The sequence below is a fragment of the Tribolium madens genome, unplaced genomic scaffold (assembly GCF_015345945.1).
Source record: "Tribolium madens isolate multiple individuals breed KSU strain unplaced genomic scaffold, Tmad_KSU_1.1 Scaffold_20;HRSCAF=117;Tcas5.2_LG4, whole genome shotgun sequence".
Classification (NCBI taxonomy): Eukaryota; Metazoa; Arthropoda; class Insecta; order Coleoptera; family Tenebrionidae; genus Tribolium; species Tribolium madens.
The window spans coordinates 5,632,129-5,645,207 of NW_025400985.1; the positions used below are offsets into that span (position 1 = coordinate 5,632,129).

The 13,079-nt window shown below is 37.0% G+C and overlaps 5 protein-coding genes across 10 annotated transcripts; 4 read left to right on the top strand and 1 right to left on the bottom strand.

Moving 5' to 3' along the window:
* The first annotated feature begins 464 nt into the window (after positions 1–464).
* LOC123004986 (zinc transporter 9) lies at positions 465–3,280 on the top strand. Of its 3 annotated transcripts, XM_044398562.1 has the most exons (12): positions 465–666; positions 721–817; positions 871–1,260; positions 1,315–1,599; positions 1,648–1,771; positions 1,822–1,960; positions 2,008–2,163; positions 2,212–2,323; positions 2,373–2,583; positions 2,631–2,823; positions 2,875–2,988; positions 3,066–3,280. In XM_044398562.1, the coding sequence occupies exons 2-12, from the start codon at positions 730–732 to the stop codon at positions 3,108–3,110; spliced, it is 1,857 nt and encodes a 618-aa protein (XP_044254497.1). In that variant the 5' UTR covers positions 465–666; positions 721–729; the 3' UTR covers positions 3,111–3,280. The 3 variants fall into 3 exon arrangements, with proteins under 3 accessions (XP_044254497.1, XP_044254495.1, XP_044254498.1); XM_044398560.1 differs by having other exon boundaries at positions 465–817; XM_044398563.1 differs by having other exon boundaries at positions 465–817; positions 871–987.
* A 286-nt stretch (positions 3,281–3,566) lies between these two features.
* LOC123005727 (arylsulfatase J) lies at positions 3,567–6,000 on the top strand. 2 transcript variants are annotated; one of them, XM_044399636.1, is made up of 5 exons: positions 3,567–4,039; positions 4,084–5,033; positions 5,078–5,217; positions 5,263–5,533; positions 5,582–6,000. In XM_044399636.1, exons 1-5 carry the CDS (start codon positions 3,950–3,952, stop codon positions 5,760–5,762), a joined length of 1,632 nt encoding a protein of 543 aa, XP_044255571.1. In that variant the 5' UTR covers positions 3,567–3,949; the 3' UTR covers positions 5,763–6,000. The 2 variants fall into 2 exon arrangements, with proteins under 2 accessions (XP_044255571.1, XP_044255572.1); XM_044399637.1 differs by having other exon boundaries at positions 3,572–4,039; positions 4,084–5,027.
* On the bottom strand, positions 5,979–9,442 carry LOC123005731 (balbiani ring protein 3-like). Its single transcript, XM_044399640.1, has 4 exons — positions 6,671–9,442; positions 6,256–6,617; positions 6,079–6,206; positions 5,979–6,023 (listed from the first exon to the last, which is right to left on the bottom strand). Exons 1-4 carry the CDS (start codon positions 6,867–6,869, stop codon positions 6,008–6,010), a joined length of 705 nt encoding a protein of 234 aa, XP_044255575.1. The 5' UTR covers positions 6,870–9,442; the 3' UTR covers positions 5,979–6,007.
* On the top strand, positions 7,544–10,343 carry LOC123005726 (uncharacterized protein KIAA0930 homolog). 3 transcript variants are annotated; one of them, XR_006412780.1, is made up of 8 exons: positions 7,544–7,801; positions 7,849–8,009; positions 8,057–8,479; positions 8,528–8,927; positions 9,039–9,776; positions 9,839–9,988; positions 10,034–10,186; positions 10,262–10,343. XR_006412780.1 is itself a non-coding variant. In XM_044399634.1 (7 exons), exons 1-7 carry the CDS (start codon positions 7,693–7,695, stop codon positions 10,072–10,074), a joined length of 2,022 nt encoding a protein of 673 aa, XP_044255569.1. In that variant the 5' UTR covers positions 7,544–7,692; the 3' UTR covers positions 10,075–10,222. The 3 variants fall into 3 exon arrangements, 2 of the variants coding, with proteins under 2 accessions (XP_044255569.1, XP_044255570.1); XM_044399634.1 differs by lacking the exon at positions 10,262–10,343 and having other exon boundaries at positions 10,034–10,222; XM_044399635.1 differs by lacking the exons at positions 9,039–9,776; positions 10,262–10,343 and having other exon boundaries at positions 7,546–7,801; positions 10,034–10,222.
* Positions 10,304–13,052, top strand: LOC123005725 (spondin-1). The gene is made up of 8 exons (XM_044399633.1): positions 10,304–10,505; positions 10,564–10,952; positions 11,001–11,331; positions 11,378–11,508; positions 11,559–11,778; positions 11,827–12,444; positions 12,490–12,660; positions 12,714–13,052. Exons 1-8 carry the CDS (start codon positions 10,334–10,336, stop codon positions 12,968–12,970), a joined length of 2,289 nt encoding a protein of 762 aa, XP_044255568.1. The 5' UTR covers positions 10,304–10,333; the 3' UTR covers positions 12,971–13,052.
* Positions 13,053–13,079: the final 27 nt, after the last annotated feature.

Below are 13,079 nucleotides of genomic sequence, written 5' to 3' on the forward strand. Positions count from 1 at the left end.
ATGAAATATTGTTTGAAGAAAAACCGCAGAGAGCAAAGTTGGTTTGAACGTGTTAGTTATTTTATCTCTTCTAATACATATTAATAAGTATAATTTTATAACTTTTTAATGATTTAATTAATATTACATAATATGATTCAAAACTTACCTAAATTACTTTTAAAAAGTTTTAAAAACTTAAATTTGCCAATTCTTTGAAACTCTTGTGTCCATCATTGTTTCCACGACTTTTTTTTATCTTTTTTAACTGATTGATCAATAAAAACAAAGATTATGATTCAGAGTTTTTTATTGGATATTGGATATTGAAAGAAATATTGTTGGTGTAGATTTATTTGTTTTTAACGTAATAAATTTTATTAATTTAAAATATTTTTCAATTAATTTTTAATTTACTGCTCCGCTCTGTATATAATTGGTTAACTACGCACTCAATAGATGCCGCCCGAGTTTGGAACGTCAAATTTATGTCAAATGCGTCAAACTTCTATTCATCAATTTACAAGAAGTCCAAAAAGTGAAAAAAGAGACGTGAATGTGCACGAAATCTGTGTAAAAGTTTGCCATTTTCAGCTTCTAGTTTAATAAAATTAAAGTAATCTTTGAGTAATTCTCCAAAAAGTTTCAATTCGGTCATCTCCATCTCTCATTGATTTTGTTGGTTATGTACACTTGTCAAACATTCCGTTTTTAAACAAATAATTATTGTTCGCTTTAAAGATCTTAAAAATGTTGCCTCGTTGTTATTTATTTGCTAAACATATGTGTCAAAGAGCCGCCGTTTCCAGCTGTGAGAAAAACTGTTCCATTACACTTAGTAATATTAATGTTGGGTAATAGGAAGAGAAGCTTTAATTATTTTTTTTTCAGATGTAGCAGTCAGACAACTTTATTTATTACATAGAAATACTCAAATAATTTCTTTAAATTCACACCACACTCGACAGTTTACATGGACACAAAACTTGCTTAAAAAACGGGATACAGGTAAACAAACAGCTGACCAAGGAGTAGACACTAACGAAGTAGTAAATAGTAAAACGACAGATAAAGATAAGAAGGTTGAATCGCCAACGCCTGTACTTAAAATAATAGCTCCAGAAATTCAATCTAACACTAACACTAAATCAAAAGATAAAGTCGTATTAGACAATGTCATGGAACACAGCTTAGACAAAAAAGTAGCCAAGCCCGTAATATCAGAACCGATAAAAAAGTTAAAAGAGAAAATAATTGGTATTAGTGAAAAATCCGAGGAAGGTGCCACATTCAAAAAACGAAAATTATTCACACATTACAATTTTCTCTTTTCAGGAAAAGCGCAAACTAAAAAGAGAAAGCGCGTTGATCTATCTGCACAATCACTGGAACGAAATTTCATAACTCCTGTAAGAGCCATGTCTGATTTTTTGTTGAAACCATCCGATTTAGAGTCTTTACCTAAAACAAAACGGCGTTCACCTTATGAAAATGAGCCACCAATCACAGTCTACTGGCGCAAGGATGTGGAAGCTAAAGCTTTAAGTATCTGGGGCTCCAGAGAAAATCTCCAAAAGGAACTGATTAAGAGAGATATCGAGAGAAAAAAATACCAACAAAGTGTGTAACAAACATTAATCCAAATTAAGTGTAAGTTTTTTGTTTCAGATATTTTTACAATGAAGAGACGATTGCGTGATTATAGACGCGAACTGGGTCGGTCGGCAAACGTGGAGACTGATGGGGGCATTATGGGGCGATCGGGGAAAGTAGTACTGACAGCAATTGCCATGTAATTTTTTGTTTACTCTTTTTTTAGTTTTTTAATTGACTTATTTACAGTAATGGGACAAATTGTCTTTTTAAATTATTTGCTTGGTTGTATACAGGGTCACACAGTATGTTTTCCGAATGTATACACTCTTTAGCCGATACTATAAATCAACTAATTTTGGCCTATGGCATTCATAAATCGGTCCAGGTATCATTGTGTAATTTTTTTTCCAATTTTTGTAATTTTTATTTCAGGTAGCCGACTCTTATCACCCATATGGGTACACAAACATGAAATACGTGGCCTCCCTAATATCAGGAGTTGGGATTTTTTGTGTGGGAACCGGTCTGTCTTTATACCATGGTATTTCAGGTCTAGTCAATCCCCAACCCATTGATGACTTTTTTTGGGTAATTTAATCGAAAAATATGTCTGTAGTGATAAATTCAAACTTGCAGGCTTATTTTATTTTGGGGGGTTCCGTCGTTTCCGAAGGTGCAACTTGGTTAGTTGCGTACAATTCCATCCGTCGAGGTGCCCGTAATATTAACATGTCTGTTAAAGATTACAGTAATGTCTAAAATTTCGATTCGAATAAATATTCATTTGTTGTTTTAAGTTTTACGCTCACAGGACCCAAGCGTAAATGTTGTTCTTCTCGAAGATTTCGCAGCTGTTGTTGGTGTTGTGGTTGCAGCTGGGTGCATGGGTTTGTCCTCGTTGACCAATAGTTCGATTCCTGACGCTTTTGGGTCGCTGCTTGTCGGCTGTATTTTAGGATCAGTTGCTTCGTTTATTATTTATACGAATGTTGCTGCACTTGTTGGCCGGTATTGGCGTCAAAAATGTTTTTCGAGTGTTTAGTAACTTTATTTAGTTCCATACCCGAGGAAAGTTTGGATAAAATTAACACTGAGTTAGAGAGCGATGTTATGGTACGAGCGATCCATGACGTCAAAGGTATTGATATGGGGAATTATTTGGTGAGGTATAAGGCCGAGTTGGATTTTGACGGACGGGAATTAACGAGGTCTTATTTGGATAAGCAAGATTTGAACGAATTGCTTGAAGTAAGTTGAAATAAATTTGTTTTATTTTTGGTGGATTTGCAAATTTAATAGGAGGCAAGACGTTTGGAAAATATTGATCAGTTTGAAGAGTTTATGTTGAAACATGGTGAAAATATTGTTGATATGATGGGAGGGGAAATTGATAGGATTGAAATGAAATTAAGGGTAAGTATAATATTTGGGCCTTATCCTCTCTTTTTTGATAATGATAGTGGAATTAATTATTCTCTCATTTTTTTCAGAAAAAACATCCCGAGATTAGACATTGTGATCTAGAAATTCTTTAAGTATTGAAATGAGTGTTAAATAAATATTTCAAAGAATTTGTCTTTTTTTGTCAGAATAAAGCATAAGCAGTATTTACATTTGTGACAAATGCCATATTATTTTTTATATTTTATTTTTCTTCCAAAGCTTTGTCAGTCTGTCAGGCGGTGTTAATAAAAACTTAAACAAGCGTAATTTGTTTAAATTACACCTCAAACTATTTATTGTCATGAAAATCTATTGTCAATTAGGAGAGAGAAATATAAAAAAAAATCTGTCAGTAGTGATAGATGCGAATCATAAATAAAATACAAAAATTGATGAAAACAATAATATTTCGAGTTCATTCTGCCGTTTGTAACTCAAAAATTAAAATTCAGTTATAATTAAAGATCACAAAAGTAATAATAACACAAAGTGTTTATAATCGACTCGTATACGTGAGAAGATAAAGTTTCCCTTTTCATCTTTATTATTGGTCAACAACAATTATCTCGCTATACACAAATTTTTCTTATCCACTCAAATATACAATCACGCACCAATCATTATTCCTGGCATTTTCATTACGTTAATGCATACAATGAATTAACAGTTAGCCCGAGGTGTTTAACAATAAATGAACACATTCAACCAAAACCATTACAAGCACCTTTCTCGCAGAAAAATGTTTATACCGGTTGTGATCTTATGCATGTGATAAAAATATATTCTGTAGTAAAACTGAACTTGAGTGCTAATTCGATAAAAGTGATAATTACCATCAACCAAACTTGTTACTTCCATACACCGTCTGACCTGAATACAAAATTCCGACAGTCGCGCAAAATTTGATCTCTTGACTTCTAATCGATCTAGTATGTGCAAAATTTTCATCTTCCTTCTATTTGCAATAATTGAAGCAAGTAGCGAGAGGCCAAATGTGATTTTTATCATTGCGGATGATTTGGTAAGTCCCAGTTTCCCAATTTATGTCGGTAATAATATTTCAAGGGGTGGAATGACGTCGGTTTCCACGGCTCGGGTCAAATCCCGACGCCCAACATCGACGCATTGGCTTACTCTGGTCTAATTCTGCAAAACTATTACGTCACACCGATTTGCACCCCCTCTCGGAGTGCCCTAATGACCGGAAAATATCCCATTCACACCGGAATGCAGCACACTGTGCTTTTCGGTGCTGAACCTCGAGGGTTACCCTTGACGGAGAAAATTCTCCCGGAGTATTTGAAAGAGTTGGGGTATACTAACCGACTAGTGGGGAAATGGCATTTAGGTTCCTACACGAAGGAATATACGCCGCTATATCGCGGTTTTGACTCACATTTGGGTTATTGGACTGGTCATCAGGATTATTACGATCACACTGCTGTCGAAAACCCGGGTTGGGGGTTTGATATGAGACGGAATATGGACTTGGCGTACGACCTCCACGGGCAATACTCGACTGATGTTTTTACGCAAGAAGCGGTCAAAATTATAGAAAATCACAATACGACTAATCCACTTTTTCTCTACTTGGCTCACGTTGCTGTTCATTCTGCCAACCCTTATAACCCTTTACCGGCTCCTGATGAAACTGTTGAAAAGTTTTCAAACATTCCGGATTACAAGAGACAGAGATTTGCAGCAATGTTATCAAAATTGGACGATTCTGTCGGTGCTGTGATTGAAAGCCTTTCAAAAAAAGGAATGTTGAAAAACTCGATTATCATTTTCTCGACTGATAATGGAGGTGCAGCTGCTGGTTTTAATTTAAATGCTGCGTCGAATTTCCCCTTGAGAGGGGTCAAGAATACGTTGTGGGAGGGCGGCGTCCGAGGGGCAGGACTGTTGTGGAGTCCCCTCATAAAACAACCCCAAAGAGTAGCTCATCAATTCATGCACATCAGTGATTGGTTACCGACTTTGCTAAGTGCAGTGGGAGCAAATTCAAGGTACAAGTAAGTACTCAAGATAAATTTTAATTTTAATACAAATGATTTAGTATAAAAAATATTGATGGACTTGATCTTTGGGAACCTTTATCTCAAAACAAAAACTCTCCCAGAAGCGATATTTTACACAACATTGACGACATTTACGGAAATGCGGCTTTAACAGTCGGGGCTTGGAAACTCGTCAAAGGTTTTGGTTTTTTTAATCGATTTTGTTCCCAATTTTGAGTTTCAGGAACCACTTATAACGGTGCCTGGGACGGTTGGTACGGCCCTTCCGGCCGCGACTACACTTACAACGTATCATTAGTTGTGAATTCTCCAACGGGAGTTGCTTTAAAATCAATCAATATGTCTTTAGTCCCTGAAGAAATAACAAAGTTGCTCAACTCCTCTCGAATTGACTGTTCAATGGATAAAGAGCCAATTCCGTGCAAACCACTTGAAGAAACTTGTTTGTTTAATGTGATTCAAGATCCTTGCGAATTGAGAAATCTTGCCAAAGAGTACAGTTTTATTTTTGTGTTGGTTAAAAGTGAATGAAATAATTGCAGGAATCCGAAAATTGTAATGAATTTAGAAGAAGCGCTTAATAAATATAATAACACAGCAATTCCCCCTGGAAATTTGCCCCTGGATCCTAGAGGCAATCCGAAATACTGGAATTACACATGGACGAATTTTGGGGACTATATCAAAGAAAATAAATTAACGTATCGAGTGGAAATTTTGTAATAAAAATATTTGTACAATTGTGCGTGTTTTTCTGATTTCTTGGTAACATTTTATGTGGTTATTGGGAACAAAAAGCAATGAAAAAACACTTGAACCAGATGTGAAAAGGATGTGGTGTCTCTTAACGACTAACATGTGACGTAAATACAAAATCAAACTTAGTTTTACAGTTTTTATTCATAATAATCAAATTAAAAAAGTATCATTGTACAAAATAATAAATTAGGCGTCTACAAGATTGTTTATTATTCTTTCACGCACCTGGAAATTAAACAACATAAATCTCTTGTAACATTAAACAAGTTTCTTGACTTACCTACACTCCTCGCGCTTCCATACAGTTCCAGTAGTACAAACTTTTTCCCGTTTGCAGCCACAAGTACAGTCCTTTGACTTCCATTTAAAATTCATATTAATTTTCTCTAAACATCTTTCTTCTTCTTCCTAACAAAAACAAATTACGAAAAAATAGACTTGACTAAGGACAACTCACTTTATTTGTACAAACACATTTACACAAAATTGGGTCAAACTTCTGGTCGGTTAAACATTTTTTCTTTTGGGGACATCCACAGTTGCACTCAATGTCTTCAGGAACTTTGATTCGGTTACAGTAATTCATCCCAGTTTTAATTTTAACGCTTCTGACGTAAAATTCAGCGTCTGTTTTCCTAGTTGGAAGACACTTTTTTCCACCGGTGCACATGCCTCCGCAACGATTGACAACAAAAGTGTTTGGATACACCTTGAAGCCATCAGGAGCGCTAACTTCAACCACTGTTTCTCTCGGTTTACACTTGATTTTTTTCCGAAGTTCTTTCAGAGCTTGTGTAACGTTGGAAGACTTACAAGTAACTATCAAATATTAATTATTTTAATTAGATAGCGCTAGAATAATGCTGTTTTACCTGGAGTGGTACTTAAAGACGAACTAGTCCATTTTCGGGCTGTTATTATCGGTGGAATTTTCAAAGCGTAAGTCGGGTATTTTACAGTAACTTCCGATTTTTCTAAAACATCATTGTCCGTATATTTATTTTTTCTTCGTTTGGTAGAAATCGAAACAGTGAATATCAACACAAGGAAAATCACTTGCATGCACTTCATTGCACGTCTTTCTTGGATCACAGTTGATAATAAAATGCCGAGAAAATTGTAAATCTTGACTTCTCAACGACGTTTTTTATTTAAATTTCTACAAGAATTACGTCTTGTTCTACGCAATCACAGATGTGTTAAAACTGGGGATCTTTTTAAATATTTATTACTGTAAGACAATTGTTTATTTCGGAAGAATTATTGCGATTCGATTTAAGTGTTCTATCAAAAAAATATCAAACTGTTAAGTTTCCTGCCTTGTGGTTCTTACCCACATCCCTTTATTTTCTCAAATTTTGATCTACTTTTATCATCGTGTAAATATTTTCTTTTCTAATTATATCAACAAAGATTTGTTTTATAATCAAAATTTTATGGGAAATTCTTTACGCCCCATAAAACCATACCTACCTATACCATTATTTTTAGACTGGAAGTTTTTTAACAATGCTGGTAATTTCCCGTTCCGGTTCAACAGTGACGCCAATTTATTTTTACAGTAATCAGACGTCATATTCGACAAATAAATTAAAAAAAAAATTAAATTAAGTCGTTTTTCTCCCGTCATGAACTTCAATTTAACGATTGTATACCCGACTAGTAAAAAAATAAATTTTGCTCCTTCATGTTTGTGTCGTAAAAATCGTTGATGGAGTTGCGGTAATTCAAAAATAATTCGATTCCACGCATACCCCCGAGTTCGCAAGCGCGAATCAAATCGATTTTGCAGGGGTAGTTCCCTCGTAGTCACACATTTCGGGTGTCTTTAAAATTAATTATGTTTGTGCTTATAACAAAATGATACGTACTTGGTGCTAAACGTTGTTACAACATGGCTTTTGCAAACAATCCCAGTTTGAAAACCCCGACTGTTTTAGAACAGTTACTGGAAGAAATCAATTTTCAACGTACTAAAGAAATGCGACAACTGTTAAAAGATGGTAGTGACACGAAATTGGGAAATTTATTTTTGATTAATTCGTTTTAGATTCGGGTTTTGTTATGTTGCAAGGTACGACGTACTGGACCGATTTATTTGTCCGGCATTTTTTATTCCAAAATGAATCGACCATCGACTGCGACGATTTGTTATTTTTTGTGAGGAAGAAACACGTCAAAGGGTCACCGAGATATTTACCCAAATTTGAAGTAATCAATTAATCAACGAGTGAAATAAAGTAATTAATTCATTTTAGACGGAAGTTGATGTTTTCCGAAAAGACAGTCGAAAATTACCAATCGGGGATCCCGATATCGATTGGGAGGAAACAGTGTATTTAAATTTAATTATTCATCAATTTGAATACACTTTAACACTAGCCATTTGTACACGAACCAGTCCGAAAGAACTACAAGTCCTCAAACGACACTCCCAAAAAGTCTACGCGTCTCCAAGTCGTCGAAGAATGGACACAAAGGGCGAAGTGGAGGAGATGACTTACCCCCATATTTGTTTTATGGTGGACAACTTCGACGAAGTCTTCCACGACATTCTCGTCCGCGATGGTGAAATGGTTTGTGTTGAGTTGGTGGCCGCTGATAGGGCGGGTACAGTCCAAGGGGTGATTTTCCTGGGGTCAATACGATACGACGCCCTTAAGAAAGTCTACGATGCGAGGGTATGTGTAACCCTTTAAGTAAAATTAAAATTATAAAACCCATTCCAGCAATCTAGTTTGAGCACGAAAATGGCCCAAAGAATGACTTTCGGTCTATTTTCAAATGCGAGTAGCCAGCGCTGTGAGTTTGTTCGAATGAAAGGGCCACAGGGTAAAGGTCATGCGGAAATGGCAGTGACCAAGCCCAAGGGTTCAGGGGTCGAAACACCGACTTCGGAACCCGGGTTTTGCGCCACTGATTTGTGGGATTCAGACTGGGATGAAGATCCGGAAGAGTTCTACGTCTACAGGAATCAAAGAAGATTAAGTGACCCAAGTGCTAATATTAATAATTTTGTTCGTGGGGGGTGGAAGTCGAAGCTGGATGCGAAATGTCGGTCTGAAAGTGAAGGCTTGGATTGCATCGATAACGGTGTCAGTGAGATCGAAGCCGGCGATTTGCGAGACGGTAAGAATTTTTGGTTTTTGTTAGTTAATTGGATATAAGAAGCAGGACTCGAGTCGAAATTTTGATCTAGGGGATTTGGTAGATTAGAAATAACTTGTTCTTTTCTTGTAGAGAGGTCCGGTCCTGCTTCTACATCCAAGTCGAGTTGCTGCGGTTGTTTCCAAAAGAGAAAACGAGGTTCAATAACTCTGCTGGAGATGTATAGTAGGACGTGCATGGATCCGACCAAATGTGCTCAAAGGGCACCTTTGGGACCTTCTGATAACAAATGTTCCTGTCAACCACAAATTAACAATTTAATGAACCAATCCGAGTACGAAGTTGAGAAAGAGAAAAAGAAGGCTCGAAAAAAATCCAAACAGATACGTGAAAATGCCAATTATGCCGAATTCGAGTTTGCCGATGATGCAATTAGTTTAAATAATGAAAGTTTTGACGAACGACCCTTGAGTCGCAACTCWAACTCTTCGATTAAAGAACCTTCAGCGACCGATAATCCCTACATAAATGTKAACGGCAAAGAGGAACTCCCATGTGTTGAAGAAATTCGCAAGTATTGCATATCTGACAATATATCAGCATCACCAAAAACCAAGACTGAGTCTAAGATAATTATCACAAAACCCAATAATGTAAATAACGAAAGAATTACATTTAATCGAAATTTTGACGGCAACTACAATAAGCTATCGATTAAGAGCATTTACAGTTATTGCACTTTGCCTAAAAATAGGAAATTTGTTAACAATCACAGAAACCACTACGTTCGCCATATCGCCCCTCCGAAACGAATCACACCCGATGGGACACACATTTATTATTGGTGTGATTTAAAGAGGGGACATAACGGTAATTTAGTCTTAGTTGACGATTTTTTTGTTCCAGAAAAGTGAAGTTTTTTTTTGTTATAGAACTGGACGATGGGGCTTATAATCCATTATGGACGATGCGGGGATTCACTCAAACGTTTCACTTTTGGAAAGAAAACAAAAGGGCACAATCGGTGCCCTTGAACGCTTTTTTGACCTATGTTACATTGCCTTGGTGGAGCATCGCTAAAGGTGGGTTCACTTGAGACCCAATTTGTACTCAATTCTAATTTTCAGATATACTCGACCATCGAGAAGGTCCAATTCTGACGTTTTAGTACTTTTGTCGATTCTGTGATTTTTATAAAGTTTATTTTGAAACTACAATTCAAACCGAATATAAAAGAGTTCTACGCCAGGTTTGAGCTGTGATATTAATTTAAAATAAATGTATGTTTATTACAGTAAATTGAACGTTCTTTCAGACTTGTCTTTCATTGCTTTGTTTGGTTATTTTAATCTTAGGTCATGAGATAAGAAGTCTGAGGATAAAACCTCCAGAATATCTCATAACAATTCAGTTCCATCACTGCCAATATGTTAAAACCATTACTGATTCTCCTATTTTATTTCGTGTGTTTTGTTTGGTGCTGCATTCGGGAGCCAAGCATCTACCACTCAAAAGTACCCAAATTGCCGGGCGATAATGGTTTCCAAATCCGAATTAATGAAAATCCGGAAAAGTATATCCCGGGCAAAGTTTACACCCGTAAGATATTTTCACGTTATCAGTCACCCAATTTCTTGTCAATTTTGTTATTTCCTAGTTTATTTAATGGGTTTAAAGACTCACAACAAATTACAACACTTTAAACGCTTCACAATCAACGTCGAGGCGACCAATGAGCCTGGCAACTTATCACCACAACGAGTCGGTAGCTTTCAGTTATTCAGCGATTCGATTTCTAAATTTAACGAGGAATGTGTAAATACAATTTCCGAAAGCAATGATTCGCCAAAAACCGAGGCCTTCTTCATGTGGGCTGCCCCTCCACCAGGCTCAGGTTGTGTCACCTTCAAGGCCATGGTCCTGCAGGATTCCACTCACTGGTATGCCGATGAGGGCAACCTTACTAAAACTTTCTGCGAGCAAACGGAAAAAGACATAAAATTGGATGAAAACGACTGTTGTGCTTGTGACGAGGCCAAATATAGCGTAATAGTTTCAGAGTCTTGTGATAAGATAAAAAGTATTGGATTGTAGATGATTTTTGAAGGTATTTGGTCGAACAAAACACACCCCAAGGATTTTCCGTTTTCCTTGTGGCTGACTCACTTCTCAGATGTAATTGGGGCGTCGCACGAGAAGAATTTTAGTTTTTGGGGTGAAGGCCAAATTGCTTCTGAAGGGTTCAGAAGTTTGGCGGAATGGGGGTCTGTAAGGCTTTTGGAAACTGAATTAAGGGCCAAAAGTAAATATTTGAGAACTATTATTAAAGCAGCTGGATTGTGGTACCCAAATGTCAATACTAACACTTCGGCTAATTTTAGAGTCGACAGGCGACACCATTTGATTTCTTTGAGTTCAATGCTTGGTAATAACATTTCGATTGTTGTTTCTTTTTCTAAGATTTATATTAGGGCCTTCTCCGGATTGGGTTGTCGGAGTTAACGGTTTAAATCTTTGTCTCAAAAACTGTACTTGGATTGAAGATTTGATCATCGATCTCTTTCCATACGATGCTGGAACTGATAGTGGGGTCTCATACATGGTTAGTAGGTAGCCATTCTTTTTTTTTTTAATTACTAAATCCAGATTTAGTCACCAAACGCTGAAACGAAACCGAGAGAACGCATGTATCGCATCACTACGACTTATCCTGAAGATCCCAGAGCCCCATTTTACGACCCCTCGAAAAAAGAAATGACACCCCTAGCTCGACTTTATTTAAAACGCGAAAAGTTAATTCCGAAAAATTGCGATGAAAACTTCCTAAACGCCCAACTTGACTTTAGTGAAAACACTGAAGAAGTTAACAGACGTAACTTCTCATTTCAATAATTTCATTATTGTAAATCACTTATTTTAGCCGAATGTGCTGTCACCGAATATAACGAATGGAGTGAGTGTTCCGTCACTTGTGGTAAAGGTTTGCGAATGAGAAGTCGCGAATATCGAATGCCTCAAAAAGCCAAAATGTTCAATTGCAACCGCCAACTGATTTCGAAAGAAATGTGTGTGGCTACAGTGCCAGAATGCGATGGAGGAACCCCCGACGAAGAAGAAGAATCAATCGACGATATTCCCTTAGAGAACAACGAAGGATTTTGCGCGACTTCTCCTTGGGGACCTTGGTCCGAATGTTCCGCCACTTGTGGAGTGGGTTTTAAAATGCGTACTCGACTATTTATCGACAGAATGGGTCGGAAAAAGTGCCCACATGTCACTGTTGTAGAAAAGGAGAAGTGTATGGGGCCCCCTTGTACAGCTGAACAAATTGAAATCCCTGATCCCATGTGCCCCACAACTGACTGGAGTGACTGGAGTCCTTGCAGTGCTTCCTGTGGGAAAGGAGTTAAAATGAGGACTCGGTTGTTATTGGTGGAGCCAGGATTGCAACAAAAATGTAGTTCGAGGGTGGAATTAGTGCAGCAAGCACCTTGTATGGACACTCCTGATTGTACCATAGACATGGCAACAGCCAAAGGTGAGTAAATCCCCGAAAAAAATTTATCTACTTTAAAATTTCCAGTCATTTGTATGCAAGAAAGTGAGCCTGGACCTTGCACTGGTTACTTCAATCGTTGGTATTTCGAACCCCGGAAAATGATGTGTGTTCCGTTTATTTATGGAGGTTGTAGAGGAAACAGAAATAATTTCTTAACGGCTCAGGAATGTATGGAAGCGTGTCAAGTAGTAAGAGGTGACCAGTTAATTGGTGATCAAACTAGTTATTAAATTGTTTTTATTTTATAGATGCTTTGAAGGGAAATATCAATAATGAAAATGTAAATTCGAATCCGTCAGCAGTTGCGTCCAGTAGCGGAAATAATGACAGATTTGTTGATTGTATGGTTTCGGAATGGTCCCCTTGGTCTCAGTGCAGCGTAACTTGTGGGATCGGAATTTCCGAAAAGTTTCGAATGGTGAAAAGACCAGCAGAAAACGGAGGGCGACCTTGTCCCTCGAGACTCGTCAAAAAGAGACGTTGTAGAGGACCTCCTTGCGTCTAACAATCATTAATAACTCCTTATTTACTTAAAAATGACATTAGGGCCATTGTTATATTTTAAAGCAATAAACGACTTAAAGGAAGCTTGTTTTTATTCCCCTACAAATAGT